At 42.4% G+C, this 24,289-nt stretch overlaps 2 protein-coding genes across 4 annotated transcripts in view; one reads left to right on the forward strand and one right to left on the reverse strand.

Annotated features, from left to right (window-relative positions):
* The window catches only part of ZBTB24 (zinc finger and BTB domain containing 24), a 191,147-nt gene that overhangs the window by 87,577 nt on the left and 79,281 nt on the right, over nt 1-24,289 (reverse strand). The window contains exon 1 of one of the 2 annotated variants that reach the window (XM_078648400.1): nt 19,082-19,291. The exons of the other annotated variant lie outside the window; for it this stretch is intronic. The gene's annotated coding sequence lies outside the window, so the exon portion shown is untranslated. Of the gene's footprint in view, nt 1-19,081; nt 19,292-24,289 lie in introns of those variants that run through there. 2 annotated transcript variants of the gene reach the window in all.
* Nucleotides 19,769-24,289, forward strand: part of PPIL6 (peptidylprolyl isomerase like 6) — a 212,890-nt gene continuing 208,369 nt past the window's right edge. The window contains exon 1 of one of the 2 annotated variants that reach the window (XM_078648402.1): nt 19,769-19,952. In XM_078648402.1, the coding sequence (XP_078504528.1) occupies nt 19,839-19,952 (114 nt within the window). In that variant the 5' untranslated portion in view covers nt 19,769-19,838. The remainder of the gene's footprint in view (nt 19,953-24,289) is intronic. The other variant, XM_078648403.1, reaches the window with a different exon arrangement.

Genomic DNA, 24,289 nt, shown 5'->3' on the forward strand with positions numbered 1-24,289 from the left:
TCCGATGTTACCCTGTCTCCTTAGGCTGACGTTCCCGAAATTTTTCGCTCTGTTCTAGGATTTTCCTGTCCTCCCTGCTCCCCCCCCCCTCACGGCCTTCCCGACTCTCATTGGTGTATTTCTGTTCTCCTGTTTCGTGACCTCCCCCTCTGCTATTTGGGATGTCTTGATTATTGCACTCGCCTTATGTTTGTGTTGTTTATTTTCATGTTTTATATAGAAAATTGTTGTATCCTGTTCTATGTCTTGAGCAATTTCGTTCTACGATTTGGCCTGACCTAGGAAATGATTGCTTATTTCATGTGTCGTACTATGCGACTTGGCGGCCAGCCCGTGTGGTTGTGGGCCCATCTATGTAATTTTATGTGATTGCTCAATAAAAGTTTTTAACCAAAAAAAAAAAAAAAAGAATCCACACAAACCATGGTGAACCTAAGACCACTGTGAACCTCAGGCATAGGACCAATTAAATCTAGGCACACAGTGTGCCAAGGCAAGCCCCGGTTAGCAATGTGACCAAGGGCAGATTGGCTACCAAGCTGAAGATGCTTTTCACTCTCTTTGCATGCACTACACCTGACCACCACATCTACCACCTGAGCATCCATACCTGGCCACCAAAACTGGGCTTTAAGGTGCCTCTGGGTGAGGCGTTGACCTATATGCCCACTCCTACAAGCCTTTGCTTAAAATTACCAGGTGGCACGAACCTCTCACCCCTCATCAAAATATGAACACCGCAAGTTGTCAGCTCTTCCAACACCTTGACAAACAGACGCACTGAACTAGCAACACAACTCTCCCTCTGTTTGCCCGAAACAACCAAACGCATGACCTCTTTAAGAGTGAGATCCGCATCCATGGCTTGACACCAATCTTCTTTAGAGAAAGCACCTGCACACTCCAACACAACATCCTGGACAGAAGCGACAGCACCCTCATCCTCATGATCCTCCACAGCAGGACCGTGTGCCATTTGCCACTGCAAGGGTAAGCGAGACAGGCAATCCGCCTGAACATTCCTCCATCCATGAATATGCTCTAAGACACTGCAAAACTCTTTTTTTTGTTTTTTTTTAAATATCTTTTTATTTTTCCAGTTTATACACATTGTACATTTAAGCATTTCATATCATTTCAAGCGCTACAAAATTTCTTTATATATATATATATATATATACAGTATATATACGTAATGCCTCTTAATTTAGAGAAATAACCAAACTCAAAACACAAAAAAGGAAAAACAAGAAAGGAAAAAAAATATATAAAAAAAAGTGACGGTAAGAGCAAAACACAAACAACGAGACTGTACACTATTAGCACAATAAATGTAAGACTGAAGGTCTTAGTAGTATATGTCAATTAAAGGGTTAAGGAGGGTATCCGACAGAGAAACGACTCTACACAGAACATTGCTTATCATCATTCAAATTTATATTTCTTTCTTTGATTTTTCATACTTTTTCAACAATCAATAAAATTTCTTAGTGTTACAAAATTAAGTGCAAAGTGACCCAAAGTGTATAAGGAGAACCAAGGAGGTACAACAATTATACAAAACCAATACAACCAGAAGTGACATATACGGTTTCTAAAAGAATTAATAGTACAAGAAAACGACTACAGTTGATGATAAACACAATAGTTTGGGACAGTAGCTATCAAGATTCATAGGCACTGTGCATAGGGTTCGTTTTCTGAGGACGTCGACGGCGTTTCGACCCAGGAAGTATAATGGGTCTCGTCAGGACAATACAATGTGGGACTCTGTGAATAAGGGGTGACAAAATTTAAAGAGGTATAGGAACACTAATTTTAGCTATTATATTAAGTTGGAAATTATTGAGAGGAAATTGGACTAGTTACCATGTTGATTGGGTTACACGCATACAGAATGATGACTTGAGGGGCGACCACCACGTGTGAATAAGAGGTAAATGCACTTACAGTGGACCCAGCCGGGTACTGTTGTGTAGCAATGCGCAAAAAAAGGAAAAATTAATAATAATTAATATTTCGGTATCCTTACCATGTGGCCCATTATATGTGAAGAACCAATTAGAAATTAAAAATTAACAGACATCACTTACCACTGTCCTGGATCAATGATTGCGGTCGCGATAACTTATGAACTTTTTAAGGACTGCACCAGGGTGTAGCAGGAGACTACCTTCAGAAATACATAGCAGGTAATCAGATTTGGTAATGGAGTTGACATATGAATCAATATAGCACGGTATAAAGCTTACCGGATTAAGGGGAGTAGACGGTGTACTCCATGAAGATAACGGTTTTTGAAATTGCAAATGCAATATTGTGAGACGACTCGCGGAAAGGGCTCAGTCGCACTGCCAAATCAGGACGATACCTGAAATAGTACGGTGCGTTCAGTGTGGTTTATAAGAACCAAAGTTGTCACTCTACAAAAAGCTCTAAAAAAAGGACTCACGGATGTTTCTTACCTGCTGGATAAATTCAGGTGCAGTCTCAAGTTACTCAGTTCCAATTCCGCGATCCGGAAGCAGTCTGTGTCGGACCGGGCGCAAAGCGTGCATTTACAGGCAAAACGCAGGGGGCGTGAGGAGAGCGATAGCTCGATCTTCACGATAGAAAAGGGACTTAACAGGAAACCGGAGGGAGCCAGAGTAATTCGATGTTAAAACTGATGGCTAATGTGAAGTAGATCTTTTGAAAGAAACTCACATAGTTCACATTAAGCAATTAAATTTTGCATATCGTTTTGCAGTAGATAAATTAATAAAGCCATTTCTTAAGGCATTATACAATAAATTTTGCATATCGTTTTACATACATTTCTCAGTAAATTACAAATTATTAAAATAATTTCATAAGGCATTATACATATTGTTATGGAAGACCTTATTGGCACCAATGCCGTAGATTGAATTGCCCTGAATGGAAACCAAAGTTACAATTTAAATTGACACTGTAATTATGCATTATTCTAAGAGACAGGACAAAGAAGTTCATGCAATAATTTTCAAGACAGCATAGTGTAGAGTGTACAGTGGTTTCATACTTGTCACATCAACAAAATGTATACTTAGATAACCAAGCATACATCATCAGACATAGCTTCATTCAAATGAATTACCACAGTTTTCTTACTACTGAGGAAGAGAGGTTACATAACCTCGCCATTCCTCAGCTGAATTCAACCCGTGATTTATAGAATCCACTCTTTCAATCCAATGGCATTCACGCCTTTGTAATATTTGTGAAATGTTTCCGCCTCTCTCTGGTAACTTTGCAATATCAATCACTTGCCATTTAACTTCTTCAGTAGTGTGATTTTTATCAAGAAAGTGCTGGACCAGGGGAGCAGTGACCACAGATCTTCTAATGCGACTGCGATGTTGACTTATTCTGGCTTTGATTGGTTGTTGTGTTTGTCCAATGTAGTTATATGCTAAAAGTGTGTTTCTTTCAGTCCTAATAAGATAGTAAAAAGATCGCTCAAACGAGCATGGTACTGCCCAAGGGAGGAATTACTTTTATCAAAACCAAAAAAACAGACATCTAAAGTTGTGTGTGTCACTACATTTGGCACACACACTAATAAAATCAGGAAAGCCATTACTAAGCATTGGGAGATCATTCAAAGTATAGATTCCTCGTTTGAAATTCCCTTATATGCATACAAAAGGGCCAAGAATATAAAAGATCATTTGGTGAGATCGTCCACTGAAATTACAAAAAAACTAGGCAAGTTGGAAGCAGCATGGGGACTTCCCCCTGTAGTTGGCCACCATAGATGTGGTAATTGCATCATATGCCCTTTCACTGAAGACACTACTATGTTCAAGCATGGTGAGTTTGAACATAAACTTGACTTTTTTTCTAATTGCAACACCCAAAATGTGGTGTACTGCATCTGGTGTCAGGGGTGTGGAATATATTAAAATATCTACTTGTCCATGGGGCAGGTTGCTTCATGAATCTACTTGTCCTGTAACAAAATCCACTTGTCCCTCTGGTGCCATGTAGTGCCAGCAACACATTATGGCACCAATCTCATTATGTTGGAGCTCTTATATAGCCTCTCTGATTATGCAGGGCTCATACCATAGTAGTGTTTGAATACTAGCAATCCCTATATGTTGCCACGTTTCCGCAGATATACATACTGGGACTAAAGGTATTGGCAAGCAATAGATCCAGGGTTGGAATGCCCTTATGAGTCTGTGCAAACCTACAAACTTGCATGTTTTAAGGGTTTTCAACAACTCTTCTCTAATATTTTCCCATACTGAGAAATGTTGGAAATTTACTCCTGACAATGGCACAGGTAAACTTCTTCCAGAGTTGGGGATAAAAGTGGTTGGAGGGAAATGAACTTGCAAACACTCAGGTTTTCGCATTAGCAAATCTATACATGCATATTTGCTCATGCTAAAATGCAGTTCACAAATATTTCCTAGGAGTACAATTTCTTGCCCTACTTCTGTAAATTCTTGTGAATTCACGAAAGACATAAAGCTGCACTTAATGCAAGGGTGCACTTTTGAGACTTTCTTTAATAATTGGGCCCCTAATTTTGTCTGGCGTTAACCATGACCGTTTGTGTTTATTAAAACTCCCTCTCTCTCTCTCTGTATCGGCTGGCTTCACTGTGGTGACAGCATTCTGTATTTTACAAGGAGCATATCAGCACACAGAGTAGTTTTGTTCAGTGCCAATACTAATGTGGCAGTCTGTGCTTTTTTGAGAACAACATTTTTTTTGCTTTTGCCAATGTTTGTTATAATGGTGAGGGCCTGGAAGCTCTCTCATCAATAAGGTTTTACAAAAACCATGCCAAAACAAGTCACGCATTGCCAAAACTAAAAAGGCCGACCACCAATTTCAGACCTACTGGCTTTGCCAATGCTCATTTAATTTTATGTTTCCCATAACCTTATTGAAACTGTTACACTGATTTTGCAATGTGAATATTTTTGCGAAATACTAGCATGCATCAACACATTTTGCTAAATGATTCTGCTAAGAAAGGGTACCGGAAATTTTACAGTAGTTTAGCAAAATGTTTTTTTCCCTACTTTCATTTGTTTAGGAACATTTTATATTGAAAGCAAAGAATCATTAATGTTGCTTTCAAGCTTCTGCTAATATGCACATCTAATCAGAGCATTCTGGGAGTATTATGCATAGCCTCATATTGCTAAACTTTGAAACCGTGTGTACACATTTTTATACTAGAACCACTGTCAGTAGTGCAGTCAGAACTTACATTTACTTGGAGAGCTCACCCTAATAATAAAGGCTTTCAAATAATAAACCATGAATACAAGTTTGAACAACATTAACATATGCACACAAACATTAACTTAGCTGCAGGCAGTGCCCTTCCCGACCCTTAATGTGGTACTGCAAACTGGCAGCCAAAGGGCTTGTGCTGCAAGGGATGGGTCTACTTGTCCCAAGGACAAAATACACATTAAAACTTGTTGCCCTTGACCCCAAACAATATGTCCTGGGCGTCGGGCTATAGGAATTCCACATCCCTGTGGTGTCCATGTGGTTTGCCCTACATTGGACAAACACAACAACCAATCAAAGCCAGAATAAGTCAACATCGCAGTCGCATTAGAAGATCTGTGGTCACTGCTCCCCTGGTCCAGCACTTTCTTGATAAAAATCACACTACTGAAGAAATTAAATGGCAAGTGATTGCCATTGCAAAGTTACCAGAGAGAGGCGGAAACATTTCACAAATATTACAAAGGCGTGAATGCCATTGGATTGAAAGAGTGGATTCTATAAATCACAGGTTGAATTCAGCTGAGGAATGGCGAGGTTATGTAACCTCTCTTCCTCAGTAGTAAGAAAACTGTGGTAATTCATTTGAATGAAGCTATGTCTGATGATGTATGCTTGGTTATCTAAGTATACATTTTGTTGATGTGACAAGTATGAAACCACTGTACACTCTACACTATGCTGTCTTGAAAATTATTGCATGAACTTCTTTGTCCTGTCTCTTAGAATAATGCATAATTACAGTGTCAATTTAAATTGTAACTTTGGTTTCCATTCAGGGCAATTCAATCTATGGCATTGGTGCTAATAAGGTCTTCCATAACAATATGTATAATGCCTTATGAAATGATTTTAATAATTTGTAATTTACTGAGGAATGTATGTAAAACGATATGCAAAATGTAATGTATAATGCCTTAAGAAATGGCTTTATTAATTTATCTACTGCAAAACTATATGCAAAATGTAATTGCTTAATGTGAACTATGTGAGTTTCTTTCAAAAGATCTACTTCACATTAGCCATCAGTTTTAACATCGATTACTCTGGCTCCCTCCGGTTCCCTGTTAAGTCCCTTTTCTATCGTGAAGATCGAGCTATCGCTCTCCTCACGCCCCCTGCGTTTTGCCCGTCAATGCACGCATTGCGCCCGGTCCGACACAGACTGCTTCCGGATCGCGGAATTGGAACTGAGTAACTTGAGGCTGCACCTGAATTTATCCAGCAGGTAAGAAACATCCATGAGTCCTTTTTTAGAGCTTTTTGTAGAGTGACAACTTTGGTTCTTATAAACCACACTGAACGCACCGTATTATTTCAGGTATTGTCCTGATTTGGCAGTGCGACTGAGCCCTTTCCGCGAGTCGTCTCACAATATTGCATTTGCAATTTCAAAAACCGTTATCTTCATGGAGTACACCGTCTACTCCCCTTAATCCGATAAGCTTTATACCGTGCTATATTGATTCATATGTCAACTCCATTACCAAATCTGATTACCTGCTATGTATTTCTGAAGGTAGTCTCCTGCTACACCCTGGTGCAGTCCTTAAAAACTTCATAAGTTATCGCGACCGCAATCATTGATCCAGGACAGTGGTAAGTGATGTCTGTTAATTTTTAATTTCTAATTGGTTCTTCACATATAATGGGCCACATGGTAAGGATACCGAAATATTAATTATTATTAATTTTTCCTTTTTTTGCGCATTGCTACACAACAGTACCCGGCTGGGTCCACTGTAAGTGCATTTACCTCTTATTCACACGTGGTGGTCGCCCCTCAAGTCATCATTCTGTTCGCGTGTAACCCAATCAACTTGGTAACTAGTCCAATTGCCTCTCAATAATTTCCAACTTAATATAATAGCTAAAATTAGTGTTCTTATACCTCTTTAAATTGTGTCACCCCTTATTCACAGAGTCCCACATTGTATTGTCCTGACGAGACCCATTATACTTCCTGGGTCGAAACGCCGTCGACGCCCTCAGAAAACGAACCCTATGCACAGTGCCTATGAATCTTGATAGCTACTGTCACAAACTATTGTGTTTATCATCAACTGTGGTTGTTTTCTTGTACTATTAATTCTTTTAGAAACCGTATATGTCACTTCTGGTTGTATTGGTTTTGTATAATTGTTGTACCTCCTTGGTTCTCCTTATACACTTTGGGTCACTTTGCACTTCATTTTGTAACACTAAGAAATTTTATTGATTGTTGAAAAAGTAAGAAAAATCAAAGAAAGAAATATAAATTTGAATGATGATAAGCAATCTTCTGTGTAGAGTCGTTTCTCTGTCGGATACCCTCCTTAACCCTTTAATTGTTATTAATTAACATATACTACTAAGACCTTCAGTCTTACATTTATTGTGCCACTGGAACCGTTGTTTCTGATATAAAGCACTGACCCTGGTTCCCTTGTGGGTAGGGTTCCCTTGTCCCTTTTGTGACTGTACACTATTAGCAGCAATCAGATACGGACAAGCTTAATGCGACCCCAAAGCGTCTTTCCAACTAGCTATGGGCTCCCATATTCTTAATCCTAGCATCTTAGCCCTTATACCTTTCTGAGCATATATAGGTTTCTCCAGATTATAGGCGGCTAAGAGGTTAGCCAACCAATTTTGCATAACCGGAGGGTTTCTATCCAGTCATGCCCTGGCTATAGTTAATCTATATACTGCGGTGGCCATAAAAATAAATTCTCTCTGTGGGTTTCCCCCATCTGGGCCTACCCCCAGCAGAAGCCGGGTAGGGGTTAAAGTTATTTGTATATCTAATGACCTATCAAGGAAGCCTTCTATATTTTAAATCAAAGTATGCAGTTGAGGGCAAGTGGCAAAGATATGTACAATATCTGCCTCCAAAGAGTTGCAACGTGGACAAGCGATACCTGTGGTGCCTCCCCATTTTGCTATTTAGGCTGGGGTGAAATATAATGAGTACAAGGTTTTATAATGCTGGGATTGGAGGGGAGCTGAACACAAAATGGTGCGGCCCAATTCTAGTGATTCATGAAACCCTTCTGGTGCTCCACCCAGCTTCTCGACCCACTTATTACTATACTTATCGATGTCATCGATTTTCCCCTGTCCCAAACATGCATAGAAAGATCTAATTGTACAATCCGCGCATAGCTTTATTTTCTCCATAATTACATTGCTATCATAACCTGCAGGCCCTCCTTGCTTGTTACTCAGGAAACTCCTAACCTGCAGGTATTTAAAAAAATCCCTTTCATCAATGCCATATTTAACTATAAGATCTGTAAATTGTACTATCCCTTCTGAATCCCTCAGATCACCAATCTGTACTATCCCCTTTTCAACCCATCTAGCCATTGTTGAATCAGCAAAGACTGCCGCAGGGAAGGATCTGTTCTTATACAACCTGGTATACCTATTATATCTTCCCAATCCTGCTTTTTTCAAAAAGGCATTCCAAATCCCGATTGCTGCATTAAGCGTTTTAAATCTGGTCCTCTTATAATATCCATACTCAGTACAGTTCAAAAAACAATGTTCTGCCTCTTCTCCTAGAACTGCTGCATACACTTCCATAGACATAGTTGCCACTTTTTGCTCAATACCACCCCCTCCTATCAGACCCTGCATATACTGTATGGCAGCAGCAAAATAATAAAATCTAAAATCCGGCACACCCCACCCCCCTCTCTCTCTAGATAAGGACATAAATCTATAGGCCCTACGGGTCTTACCCTGAGCCCAAATAAATCTATTCAGTATAATCTCTAATGAGTTAAACCATTTAATTAAAAAAAATAGTGGGATAGATCTAAAAAGGTAAAGGAACTTGGGGGAGGATCAGCATTTTTATAACATTAGTAGTGCCCACCAGAGACAGATGTAAATTATTCAATCTTTCCAAATCCGCCTTTACCCTAGAAATTAATGGAGACATATTATTCTCTACAATCATATCCAAGTCTGCTGAAATTGCCACCCCCAAGTATACTGCTGAGGTAACCACCCTTACATCATCACAGCTGGAGTACATATTTTCTACAATTTGCGTCTTTGATCTATTCAGGCTATATCCGGAGACTTGGCCAAACAACTCGGCCTCAGCTTCTAACTCCCTAATAGCCAATAGCGGGGCTGGTGTCAATATGGCCACGTCATCGGCATACGCTAGTGTTTTAACCGTGCAGCCATTTACCCTCATCGGAGAAATATCAGGGTTACCTTCAAACCTACGGAGGAGTGGCTCTAAATACAATGCAAACAACAATGGGGACGATGGGCACCCTTGCCTCTTCCCCCTTCCGATCTTCACTGCTGCTGAGTGCCCCCTGTTAACTCTAATCTTGGCGGTAGGTTCATTATATAAAGCCTGTATGGCCTTTATAAAGCCTTCTCCAATACCACACCACCTCAGAACCTGTCATAGGTAGTCCCAGGAGACCCTGTCGAACGCCTTTTCTGCGTCTAAAAAGAGCGCTGCCATGGGGTCTCCCAGGACACCTGCCGCATCAAACATTGTGACCACCATCCTGATATGTTGTGTTGTCCCTTTACCAGCTATAAACCCGTGTTGTGCAGGACTTACCAAATTCTCAATAATTCTCGACAGTCTCTTTGCTAGCATTTTAGAGTAAAGTTTTATATCGGCGTTCATCAAAGTAATCGGTCTGTATGAACCCGGGACTGTTGGAGACTTCCCCTTTTTAAGAATTACAATGATATCCGCCCCGCCCCATGACTCCGGAATCGACTTCCCCCTTTGTGCCTGCACCATAATATTGAACATATCCACCAGCAGTGTTCCTTTAAATACGTTATAAAACTCTTACCGGGATCTGGTCCGGCCCTGCTGCCTTCCCCGAGGGTAGGCTACTCAAAGCAGCAATGAGTTCGTCCAGCTGTAATGGAGCTTCTAAAGCTTCTCTTTCTTCATCAGACAAAGTTGGAGGAAGGATTTCCCCAAGATAACTTGCTGTATCCTCAGTTCTCCTATTTTCTTCGGGAGTATACAAATCTGTATAGTAGTTCCTAAACACTTCTCTAACTAAATCAGCCTCCACAACCAAATTACCCTGTGTATCCTTAATCTCTTTAATATCGGATGTAGCAAGTCTCTGCCTAGTACGTATAGCCAGGATATGCCCTACCCTTTCGCTTAGTTCATATGCACTTTCTTTCTTGGTCAGATAGTTATTTGCTGCTTTCTTGGCTATGCCTTCTATAGCTTCCGCTTTAAGCACTATGATTCTAAGAAGATGTATTTCTAAAGAACGATTCTGTAGTATAGCTGAGGCCAATTCTTCTTCCTCATTTATCAAATTCTGCCTTACTTCCTCCATCTTTACTCTCTCCTTCTTCTGCCTTCCTAAAACAAAGCTCAGAGTCTCGCCACGTATCCCAGCCTTAAAGGCGTCCCAAACCACCCCTGGGGGTGCAGTCCCTCTATTAATCTCCCAAAAAAATGTAATCCACTTCTCCATATATTCCCTATATGTTGGGTCTTTTAATAAGGCTCTTTCAAATGTCCACTGCGTACTTCCTCTTTGTACCTGACCTATTCTCAAGGTCAATACCAAAGGGCTATGGTCTGACACTATCCGGGGTTGCTTCTCTATCTGCGAGCTCAGAATCAAAGAGTTAGAAATTAAGAAGTAATCCAGCCTAACCAGAGTTTTGTGTGGAGCTGAAAAAAACGTGCTACCGTCCAGATGTGGATGCATCTTAACCCAGGGGTCTACCAAAGAATTGTGAAACACCATATCTACAAGCGCTCTATACACTTTCTTTTTCCTCCCCACGTATTTTCCTCCTGCCTGCATAAAAGAGCTATCCGGATCATGAATATTAAGGTCGCCACAGCATACAATAGGCTCCGGCCATTGGGCCAATTCTACATCCAAAAATTGAAAAACATCCGGATCATCCTCCGTAGAGACGTATATTGTAGCTAGTGTTAAAATTTTACCTTTAAAGCAAATTTCGAGAATCACCCATCTGCCCCATTGGTCCTCCTTCTTTCTTCTTACTACTACATCTCTGTTTCTACCCAATACTGTGACTCCTCTAGTTTTTGTCCCCTGCTTAGTATTTGCTAAGACTGTAAACCCCAACTGTTCCAATAAATATGACCTTGTTCCTTCTATATGAGTCTCTTGTAGACATATCAGGTCCAGCTGTAAGGATCTTAATAAAGCCGCCACTCGCAATCTCTTATTAGCCTCATTGAGCCCACAAACATTAATCGAGGCGATTTTACAGGTCATAAAAACACATCAGTAATCTTATGAAACAACCTACTACTTTTATGTACCGTATATCTCTTAACCTACACCCTGTGACAATGTGCCAATGTGCTGAGTCAAACCATAAATACCAAAATTTAGTGCATTTTTCACCCCCCCCCCCCCCTTGCCACCCCTTACCTCCCTTACCCTACCCTCCCCTCCTGGCCCCACCCTCCCCCCATTACTGGCAAATAGGTCAAGAATGACCTATGTGTGGCCGCTTCTGAATTGTGTCAATCGCATCCCCCCCTCTGCCTGCAAATCTGCATGCTGGAATACCCCTTCTCTGAGCAATCTTCATCAGGGACAAATTTCAATCCAATTTCCATTCAAAACATGTAAGATATATTAGCCCCCTTTCTGACTTTTGAGTTTTTCGAGAAACTTCTGAGCTTTAATCTCTGAATTAAACATTCTTGTTTTCCCCTTCGTTATCACTTTTAACTTAGCGGGGAAGAGGAGGTGTGCTTCTGAGCCTAGTGCCTGTAACGGTGCAATCATCTGCCTGAGCCTCCACCTTCTCTCCACCGTTACGTGGCAAAAATCAGGCCTGGCAAAAAAGGTGGTACCCTCAAATGATCACTTGCTGTTGGGTCTAGCCTTAGCAATAATTTCCTCCCTTAACAAAAAATTCCCCACATTCACTAAGATAGCCCTGGGAAAAGAGCCCTGTCCATCCTTTCTCACCCCCTGCTTCACTGTAAATGGAAACCTATGTGCCCGCTGTACCTCCTTCTCCCACTGCCACTCAGACTCGGGAAAAGCCCCCTTCAACAAGTTCACCACAAATCGTCTCATGTCCTGCCCTTCAATCCCCTCTGCCACACCCAGCAGTCTGAAGTTGTTGCGTCTCTGACGATTCTCAAAATCTTCCAGTTTCCACTGAAAATCTTCTGAAAGTTTCTCCTGCTCTGACTTGAAGGACTGGAAGCTTCCGACGTCGTCCTCTAGCTTGCCTGTTCGTTTTTCGACTTCAGTTACCCTATCTACTATTCCATCATATAATTTGTTCATTTTCCTCATTGTATTCTGAATTTTTTTGGAGGCTTGCCTTGCTCTCCGGCTTTCAGCCCTGGCCTCCATTTGTATTTGTTTAAGGGTATTGAATAAAAGGTCCACCGGAATCTGTTGCGCTGAACCCCCAGGAGGTGTTTCCGTAGTGTTACCATCCTCCTCCTGATAGGACTGTAAAGTCGCAGAATAGTCCCAAGCTAGGCATCTTTGGGCCCCCTCTATCGCCCCAGAAAGCTGCCTGCTTAATTTTGACGATTTCTTCTTTTGAGTAGTGTCTTTCCCCGTACTGGACTCTGAACCAGAGGTCTCCTCTGAGCTCCCCAAACTGGTTTGGTCTAACTCAGAATCCTCATTGAGGGAGTAAAAACAATCCCCTTCAATAGACCCTCCTTCGCCCTTTTCTTTTACTTCCTGAATTGTGCCTTCTCCCACAACATCTCTGCTTGCAAGGCTAACACTGCTGCCCCACGTATTGCAGGGTTTCTGTGCAGTTCTCATCTCTTCCTCTAGTAACATTATGGCCCCCATCATATCAGCATTTCCAGCCTCAGACAGTCCCGAGCCCCCTCTATTTTTGCCTTCGCTGCTCACCGTGCCTGTAGCAGTGTCTTTCCCGCTGGCAGCCTGTTCTGTGTCAGACGCCTCCGCGAGTGAGGCAGGATTGTTCTCTGGGTCAGGTCTGTTGCGTTGCGTAGCAACCTCAAACTCTGCGTCCTCAGCGTCCTCGAGGACGCTCTTACGGGAATCCGGGTTTCCGCCGGCTTCACTGGCTCCGATGATACCGCTATCTCCGCTGACTCTGCCGCCTCGAGTGCCCCCGTTGTGCTGCGATAACGTCTTAGGGGAAAATGCCTCTGTTAAGGTAGGCTGCCGTAATGCAGATTCCTTGCCCTTTGGTCTCTCAACAGTTCTTCCAACTTTAGTTACTGTCATGCTCTGGAGTGCCGCAGGGCTGTCTTGCTCAATTATGTTCACTTTTCCCTTTGGATCTGTTTTCTTCTTTCCTGCCGGACCCCCCGTCTTCTGGATTGCGCCGAGCTTTCGAGCAGGGCCATTCGTGTCTTCTTTGCCCGCAGTCGTTGCAGCCACCGGCTTTTCTTTTTCCTGCCTCACAGTCCGTAAAGGCATTTTAGCCGCTTGTGGCTGTTGCTTCTTCTTTGATCCGAATGCGCTCATCAGGGGTGGTGACCCTTCTTTTCAGCCAGTGTGTATCCAAGAAGCTCTTCACAATTTGATTTATGACGAGCTCGTAGCTCCTCAATCCATTAACGCCTATCTGCCATAGCCAGCGATCGGGGGCCATTTATGAGTATTCAGCATCACCAACTCATACTTCTACTTTGGCTTAAGGCAGGAGAGGGGATGTATGCGACTGCTCACCGCAACCCAGCGTCGGCCATCTTGACCCGTAATCGACACTGCAAAACTCTTGAAGTCTGGCAGCAAACCACACCAACCTGGCCGAACCCTTACCAGCACCACCAGGGAGAAGGATTTTGATCAGATCTCAAGATAAATTGAGTACCCCCCCACAAATATGAACGAAAGTACTTGACCCCCCCCCCATGCAGCAGCCAAGGCTTCCTTTATGATAACTGAATAGTTCCTTTCAGTATCAGTTAGGGTGCGAGATGCAAAGGCCACAGTTCTCTCGCCATCCTTGTGTTTTTTGGAAAGTATGGCACCCAGACCTGTTGCACTTAAATCCACCGTCACAACGGACTTAAGTTTAATATCGAAAGGCACCAAAATACCAGCCTTACAAATCTCTTTTTTAATGTTCAAAAAACACTCCTCTTGCACACTGGACCATTCGAGACCCTTGCCTTTCTTTAAGAGAGACCTCATAGACTCTGTTTTGTCTGAAAAATTGCAAATATATTTGGAATAATATTGAATGAGGCCCATGAAAGACCTAAGAAGGTCTTTGTCTTGAGGGGCAGGTGACAAATGTGGGGCTTCCAGCAAGTCTTTTTTTTACAAACTCAACCAGCTGACAAAGTGTAGCCCAGTTAATCAATGTGTTCCTTCAATGTGTTCCTTTAACCCTCACTGCCCAATACACTTAATAAAAACAACTTTTTCCTGGACGGAAGAAACTCTTGCCCATCCAATGTTTCTATGTAATTGTCAAACATTATGATCCGATCCTCCCATGGAACTGGAGGCGAACCTGGCTGAGAAAAAAAATGGGGAGGGGTGCTACAGACACATGGGCCATGGTGATACCAGACGAAGTTGCACTAAGTGGACTCTCAGAAGCTTCACACAAGACCACAGGTCAAAAATGACAAACAAAGGGTAGAGAATAAAAATGATTTGGGAGATTAAAGTGATACACAAACGTGAGAAAAGAGGAGATTAGGGGAAATGCAGAGTCTAAGGGTGGACAAAAGATCATACAGTTATCAGTGTGCGTATCACCAGAACATGAGAGGACACGCTATAGGTGTGCTAGTCACCGAAAACAACTCACAAATGACGGGGTGGGCGCATCACCGGTAAGAAAATAACATACATGGAGTGTGCATGCCACTAAAGGAATGAACAAAGATAATTAGGAAGATAAAGGTGTGCGTGTCACCGAGCTAACTATCACCTGAATGTGTAGCGGAGACCGCTTCCTCCTGCGCCGACTCTGGATAAACCAAATGCGGTACTTGAATACACCGCGAGGTCCGCTTCTTCCAATCCAGATTCTTTGCTTGTCAGACGTAGGGCCTGAACGTGCTGCACAACACATATCTGTTCCTCCTACCAAGATGGAGGCACGTACGGATACGTCAGCTAGGCCACTAACCTCTGGTAACCGCAGCTGGAGTCAATTGCTGTTACTGGAGCTCCACCTGCTGATTGCTGTAGGGACCGATCCCTGTGCCGGGAGTAAGCACCTTCATACTCCCCCTGAAGCAACTGGAAATGGCGGGGGAGATGCCTGTAACTCGCTGAGGCAGAAGTCAGGCTTGGGCAGAAAGACAAGCAGCACAAACAGGACATGGTCTGTCTGACAACTCTAACAGATTCACAGGTTTGCTGCGAGTTGACACACCGATGGGGACGACTGGCCAGATCGTCGCCAAAATGAAGTAAATATCTTGGACACAGCAGGATACACGAAAGGTAAGACTTTTATTCAGCGCCGTCATTTACAACCCTATCCCATCATCCTAGCCAGCGGTCAACTGACCAGAATGGAATCCCAATTCAATTACAAAGACATGTGAAATATGACATCCGTCAGATTCCACATGTAGGACATAACAAGCACAAGCAAACTACAACAAAAATATTTGCCTAAATTACACAATTAAAGGGGGAAGCCAGGATTTATCCAAATTTTCCTGTTCCATTTGTACAAATCAGCATGCAAATTGGTGTATATTTGCCTTTCGTTATATTAAGGCTTTGTTTTCATCTCTTTGTACACTTTTACACTTTTGTGCAGTTTATATATAGCGCAAACTCGACCCAAAGGCATTGGATCGCTTTACATAAGCATCCATTACATTACAGAAGGTCACCATTCATTGTTTATAGGGATGAAGAGATGAAGTGATTTGCCCAGAATCACAGGATGTCGTTTTGACGCTGAGACTTGAACAAGGGCCCATATTTTTCATAGTGTTGCATCGCCCTTGCGCCACGCAAGGGCAACAATACTAAAGTCAGATTTATCAAGCCACACAAGGCCACCTTGCGTGGCCGTGCATGGCTTGATAAATATGGAGTAACGCAAGGCAGAGCAAATTGCTGCCTTGCGTTAATCTCCCACAGGGAGGCGTTCCATTGGTGGAGCGTGGGTGTTCCCATGCATTCACCAATGGATTTTGGTGCATTCCCAGAATTACCATTATTGGTAGACCTGGGAATGCACCAAAATGCTACACCTCCCTAGAGGAGGCATAACGAGGAGAAATATCTGTATTTCTCCTCATTTTGTAATCCTTGTACGGGCACTGCATTCTGCAGCACACCTAGAATGTGGTAACTCCGTCTGAGGACTGTTTTGGTACAGGAGATGTCCCTCCCTGTACAAAAACAAAACTGCCTGCAATGCAGGCACCCTTGCACCATGATGCAAAGGTGCCTGCATTGGCACCGGGCAGCCAAAACTGCACACGCAAGGGAAGGACAAGAAGGCGCCATATGATGTTGAATATGGCACAATCCTGTCCTTTCACGCAGTGCAGCAAGATGGCTTGCTGCACTGTGGTGCATGAAAGTATGATATATCTGGGCCCAGGTTCCCCAGTTGCAAAGACGACATCTCTGGCCCCAACCCCACATACAGGGTACAGGGAGAAAACCCAGCAGAACCCACATGAAAGCTCTGCTTGTTATTGGCTTAAGGTTCCAACAAGACCTCGAGCTGAGCCAGAGCCAGGTTTCAGGTACGAGCCTTGCTCGAGCTTTCAGTGGCTCATCTACCTCTACATTGCATGTGCTATTTCTTGTTGACTGGAAAGAGGCCTGGACTCTTCTTTGCAGCGTATATAACCAATAGTGAGTGGAGCATCTAGTCTTAACTGAAGAAGGCTTCTTTCAGCCTGGAAAGCTGGTACCCAGCTCTGTTTTTATTCTAAATATCTATTATGGCAACTGGGCCTTCCTACAGGGAAGCAACACGATCTGGATCCATCAATTTAAAACGTTCCGTGATGTGAAATGACAAAGCAGGTAACAAGATCACTTTTCCATGGATCTGCACTTAAGGATTTAGCATCTTGCCTCACAATAGGTTAGTTACCGGAAGGAAGAGTTCTCTGTCAGGGACAACAATTACAAAGAGTTGGAATTCTGCCCTGCCCACCAAACGAGATTACCCTTTAGGAGAAGGAGAGAGAAAGGACATGTCTATGACACACAGGACAAGTATCACAGAATATATCATGACAAATACAGGATTGTCAGTTGTCTCATATGGAATGTTAATTATTGTAGCTGTAAAGACTATGTATAGAACTGTTAAGTTGGGCCACCTGACATTAGGCTTCGAAGGGGACAGTTGCATTATAATATTAGTGAACACATACATTATACCGTACTGTGCATAAAGAGACTGCATCTCCTTTACAAAACTTTGACTTTTTTAAAATAGATAATGAAACCGAGGCACAGGACGATTGATCACAATCTGGTTGAGCGAATGCCAGACTTCAAACCCAGTTCTCCTTTATTCCAAAGTCATCAACTTAACAACTAGATCACACAACGACTGTCGGAAGAGTAGTTATAAACATTTCCAAATGTTTAGGTACAAGACAGAGAAATTTTGAACAAAGTGGACCATAAGAGGAGTGTGTGGTCAAAGAAAAAAAGAGAACAGCAAAGTGGCTGCACCGACAAAACAAATATTCAGAGGATAGACAACGCACTGTAAAACGGTAGCAGCCACATCATAACTGCGAGGGGACCCTGTCTGATGCCTTCCGCCCAGTCAAGGTAATTTAGCTAATTGAGTTATACATACTGGAACGTGTACTTTTGCTTTTCTGATATACATAGCATAAATTCAAATTGGCCATGTCAGGCCTGCTCTGAACAATAGAAATGTTTCTGTTCAGAGGCAGGCACTGCGAGAGGTACCAACTGGCCTGTGAATATAAACGGGACCCCCTGTTGCTTCTCTCTTTGTTGACTATCAGCAGCCTGGATGCCAAGTGTGTTTCCTCCTAGGGCTCTATCTGAGCAAAGACCGACTTAATGAAGGTTATAGCAAGCAAACCGAAAATTGCAAGCATACTGAAAATAGGGACAGTGTCACAGGTGAATTTTACATTTTGTCGGACCAGAAAGGCCTTTGTTTGTAACAAGTAACGTACATATTGCATGAGTTACCATTCTTATGAACGCAGTCGATGTCCACATAGCTTATCACTGTACAGTGGAGCACATTCAGCGTCACTCAACATGAAACTAGGATATGGTTTCCTCCGTCCCAATGCCACCCATCATCTTATATATTACTCTTATATATATATATTTTTTTCAATGCAGTTCCTTTAATTTTTCATGTATAAATGTGCAAAAGAAAAGGAGTCAAGCGTGAGAATTAGAGAAGTAAAGGAGGGAAAATCAAACGTGTTAAAACTGCACACCGTGGAAGAACTGTTCACAATAATTTAGAGGAAACTAAAATGCGAGGAAACAATGTAAAATCTTCCAATTTGCTATCTAAAATTTCTGTTGATCTCGCTGAAAAAAAGACTATGTTTAGGAATTTAGTAAGAACAGGCTTGCCCTCAAAGTATTTTTCCCATACTTTAAGTTAAACGGACAGCAACCATTATACAGATCCTGTGGTCTTGTTACACTACCTACCTTTGCACAACTACAACCCCAAAATCGATTTGCAATGAAATGCCAGGACGGGAAACAGTTGTACTCCTATTTCATGGTCCTGCATGACATGATGTCAATGTAAATGGATTAGCCCAGCCCCCTGCGAGTGTAAATACAAATAATTTTTGGTTCTATATAAAAGTAAATATGGAACAAAGTGCACCCACCTTCTGTCACTCTCTGCTGGCAGAAGTTGAACAGTCACATATCCCTCCTTTTGACTACTCCCTAGTGTAAGACCTTGGGAGTCAGAACAGAAAGAAACGCAAAAAGCAAAAACAGAAAATATTCGACAACCATACAGCAGGAGGCCACTTAGACTTATGTGGTGGAAAAAACACACAATAACACAACTTGAGTCGTGGAAACTAAAGAGAGACCGCGGTTAATGGAGGCAGAGGAAATAAAAAAGGGACTACCAACCCTGACCGGTGCTAATAAGAAAAGTGTCCTGTCTGTCGAAAGTACCGGCCATCTTGGTAATGATACTATAAAGTATCGGCACTAGTCTGCAGGGGCGCAATACACGTTAACAGGAGAATACTTGTACGTTTCAACAGGAAACAGGCACAGAAGTTAAAGACACGATTACGGTTACGGTTGGAGTCTTTTATTACTTCCAGATGTAGAATATTTGCATTGACTTTCTCGAGTCTTTGGCTCTGTCCGAAATTCCTCGCTTTCAATTTTGATTCGTCCATTCGCTCATAGTATTTATTACTCAAAAGACAGCTACCGGCTAGCTAGAGCATTATTTGTCGTTGTTAGAATTTACTATTCCCTTAACCTGATTGGAGCACTGTGGTGACGTATTTTCGTAGCACTGGGCATGGCGTCGGGTGTTGCTATGGTGAACCTTCGAGTTTGTTGACGCGCGACCCTGGCAGACTTGCTGGAGACAAGCAATCGGACCCTGGGTACACTATGTATTGTGCGCGAGTATGCCCTCCTGTAGCCCCTTTCACCGAGCCATTGAACGTGCACGTGGTGGGACTCCAACGGGAGCCAGAATTTCAGACTGCCATGTGCGCTGCGCAGGTAAGAGCGGGGAACGCTCTAGATGCGGCTGAAGCTCTACACTGTGAAGTTGTGTGCCTGTCCTCTGCTTAGCATCTCCAAATGGACCCGACGCAACGTCTCTCCTCCAAACAAATATGCATTACTATATAACCTACCCCTCAGTAACACATTCCAGACTGCCTCGCATATATGTGAAATGCAAGCGTGCTGGTTGACTTCAGCAAGTGCTAGTTAATAGTTATGGTATTTCAAGATGCCCTGCAAAATTCTGGAGGGCTGTAGCACCACCGCTCAGTTACAAAGTAACAATGCTGCGTTCTCGATTAAGATACACGTACAACATTTTTAGAGTCAAAGTATCCAATAATAAACACCTGGAGTCAAATATACATAAACAAGCATTGGCATAGCCAATAGGTCTTGCCTTTAGGACCTTATAAGTGTTTAGCCATGCAACAGTTAATGTTGTTGCACCAAGGATATTGTGCTGCATAACGAAATACTTATAAAATCCCAAAGGCGAGACCTATTGGCTATGCCAATGCTTGTTATTCCATTTGCTAATTTATTCACCTGGAACAGCATTCAATCAATGTAATTAATCTCAAGCTGTAGACAACGTCTGGGACACATACATCTTGGCCAAGTCAGAAAAATCAGAAGTTTATATTAGTATTACACTCACAATATGAATAGTCTTTTAGTCAAAAATTCCTTAGGCTAAGAGAGAGGACAAGCCCCGACTCACAAACAAAATATACCACTACATGGACTTCAGTGAGACGTTTTACCAATGAATGATTACCAATGATATATAATCACCAACAAGTGAAGCAGGGAACCATTCCCTAGAATTCGGATGGCGAATGGAAGAAGGCTCAAACATAGGAGAACCCTCTGAATCCAAAAGAGGTCTGAAGGAAAAAGAATCAGTTCTTGATTTCTTAGCAGGAGGGGCAGAAGGATCATTGGTATCAAAAAGGTCAAACGCATCATCTGCGTCCCCAAGAACATCCTCTGTGTCCAAAATTTGGGAAATAACCTGTTTCTTTGGTACCTCAGGAGTTTTCAATTTAGATTTACATTTACCAGCATTAGAAATATAAAAACCCCTCCTTAGAAGGAGGCCTGGGAGGCAGTGTCCTCAACCTCACGTGATGAAACCTCACTTAGCACTCGTGACTTCACATTTGCAGAAACATATTAATTAGTGCTAGAAGGTACCAACGTTCTCTTTCTGCTATCCCCCACAGAATGGGCCAAAGATTTGGCCATTAAAGATATCATAGAGTTTTCCATATTCTTAGAAAATCTCCTCATAGAAGCTTCCACACCATGTTCCACAAAGGAAATAATAAATATGTTCAAATCATTTTTAAATGCCTCTCCTTCTTCATTTTGCATGTCAGAGCCTGGAGAGCTTTCAAGCTCCATCGTCAAATCACAGGCAGACAAAAACGAGGTAGTAAAGGGTTAACAGGCAAGCTGAGAGCAACCTGGGACCACTCCTGAGCGTGAGGAGAATGCTGAGAAGCAGGCCAACAAGGCAAACCACTACCAAGGGGCAGGACGTAACCGGAGTGAGAGCGAGGGAAACGAAGCTCCGGTACAGAGAAGGCACAGCAGGGCTGAAGCTCGACGGGAGAAATGGTGAGAACACCGCTGAGGTAGGAAGCAGTAGAAAATGGCTGTGTCGCGCTGAAGAGATAGTGAGCGCGCGAGCAGCAGGGGAGCGCAAAGCTCAACCGGAAGGCACAGACACGTGAAAATTACCAAAGCTATGCAATGTACATACAACAAATCAACAGTGTAAGTAGGAGGAAAAAATATGACAAGACCGTGTACTTATCTTGACTGCGAGCAGCAAGAAAAGAGGGCTGTATGCAGTCAGGGCAAGCATTATACATGGGTTTGCCCTACATTAGTTGTTAGTGCTGGATTCCACGTTTCCCCATTGGCCAATTGGTTGCTTGGCCTTCTGGGAACTGTAGTTTTTAGTGTTTATCTTGGCTGCTATTGAATAAAGCAAGATTAGAAAAGCATAGTAGGAGCCTTCGGTCTTGACATAAAATTACTGCATACAGAACACTTTAAGTACTTTAATGAGTGTATAACACATCTCTCCTTTTACAAAACATTAAAAGATTAAATACATGACAGAGTTTCAAAGTGAAATCGGTAGAGATCTTGTTCTGGCCCTACTGTTGGTAACTTTCACACAATCACGTTCTCCAGTTTCTTTAGATGATGATCTCGTTTCTCTAATGTCCACTTCTTGCCTAATAACAGCATTGTGCAACTCTCTTGCTCCGAAACATCACCATAATCAAACCAATCACTTCTGCTCAAATTTGGAAAATCCAGGAAATACCCACTTCTGTAAGACATAATGCTTGCTTGCTCCTTGCTCAATTTGTCAATGCAGTTATTGTTCCACCAGCACTTGTTCTCCAACAACACAGCTGTCTTGGAAGCTTTCAATACTGCAATAGGACTTTAAAATTTAGACTCACCCTTAGGCACTTCATTCTTTTTTTTCACATAAGCAAATCCCCTGGGGCCAACTCAAATTCCTTTACATTCCTCTTTTCATCAAAATACCTTTTACTAGAAACCGGTTTACTTTTCACATATTCACAAATATCTTTGATTCTTAATTTGTCATTTTTAAATCCAACCTTTTCGCCCAACCATGCAAGATGAATTGAAAAAAAGGATGTCTTCCTCTCAACAGTACAAATGGAAAAATCCCTGTGGTAGTGTTACAGCTCTACTCTTTCTCCTACAAATAATCATTTATATCCATTTTGTTGGCCACAATGGTTTGCACACCCTACTTTAACACTCTGTTGGCCCTCTCCACAAGACCATTTGAGGAAGAATTGTAAAGTGGTACTTTAACATGTCGCACCATGTTTTTGCGCAAAAAAATAAAATGGATGAAGACACAAAATGTGCCCCGTTATCCATAACAATTTCTTTGGGAGTACCTTCAATGCTAAACACATGTTTCAAGAACTTACTAGTAGTGCTGGTATCTGCCATCCTATGTATAATACACCCATTTTGAGAAGTAATCAACAGCCACGATGAGATATGAGATACCTGTTATCAGCACTCAAAACGTGGAGAGGTCCTGCAAAATCAATTCCGATTTTTACCCATGCACCATTTGGGCATACAACAGGGCACAAAGGAGAAGAACTTATCTTCCAATGATTGTCTGAGCACAAACACTCTTTGCATCTTTCTTCATACATTCTGACCTGCTTGTCAATCCCTGACCACCAGTAGTATTTTTTTATAAACTTTAAAGTGGCAGACATACCTAAATGTCCTTCATGCGTTTTTTTTGTGCAAACCACAGGAGGCACAAACAGATCTTGTCGAAGTACCATGTCATTGAGCACAGACAACTCTGAAGCTACTTGTGCAAAAACTCTCAAATCCTGACTTAAATTTCTATCCCATAGCCAACCATTAACTATGTACTTTTTGACTTGCAAAAGTGTCTCTTCCAACTCGCTAGACGTTCTCCACTTTTCTCCAGTAATATTGAAAGGCTCCGTAGCTTCTATAATGGTCATCACACATTCATCGCAAATAGAAGAAGGTGATGGACAGAGCGCTGAAACTTTTCAGACACTTGAACCCATCATCGTTCTTTAGCTCACTTCGCCACCCCGCTTCAGACCCAGCTATATGCAAATCAGTCTTGACCATGCGTTTCATGGGAACAGTCCAGCCCTAACGGCCAAGCCAGGTCTTCCCTGGACCGGAAAAAAGCATCCTGGGACCGGTTTCAGGGTAACACCCCCTCATCAGCCAGGCTAGCTTGTATCCAGTGGCAAAGTGAGCAAGGGAACCATGCCTGGGCATTCCCTGCCAATTTAGGGCGAACAAAGCAAACACAAGGAGATGATGGACGGAGTGCTGAAACTTTACAGTCACTCATCCCCAGTCACAGATCTGGGTTGAATCCATCATCGTTCTTTAGATCACTTCGCCACCGGAGTTCACACATTCATCTTTATCAACATAATGACTGGAATCATCATTGTCCAGTATAGGTATGCGAGAAAGGCAATCTGCCCTTACAGTTTTTCCTCCTGGCAAATATTTTATATTGAAATTTAACTCTTGTAAACGAGCTAGCAGTCTAATCAATCTTGGTGATGCTTTGTGGGAAGAACCATCTCCCAGCATGTAAATCATGGGTTTATGATCTGTTTATAGATCAAATCTAGTTCCCCACGAAGGTGGGGTGTGATGTGGGTTCATCAGGGAAGGCCAAGGATGAGTCTGGCTGTGGCGTTCCATATGGTCTGAAGTCTCTGTAGAAGGTGTGCGGCGAT

This window comes from Lissotriton helveticus, chromosome 6 (assembly GCF_964261635.1).
Source record: "Lissotriton helveticus chromosome 6, aLisHel1.1, whole genome shotgun sequence".
Classification (NCBI taxonomy): Eukaryota; Metazoa; Chordata; class Amphibia; order Caudata; family Salamandridae; genus Lissotriton; species Lissotriton helveticus.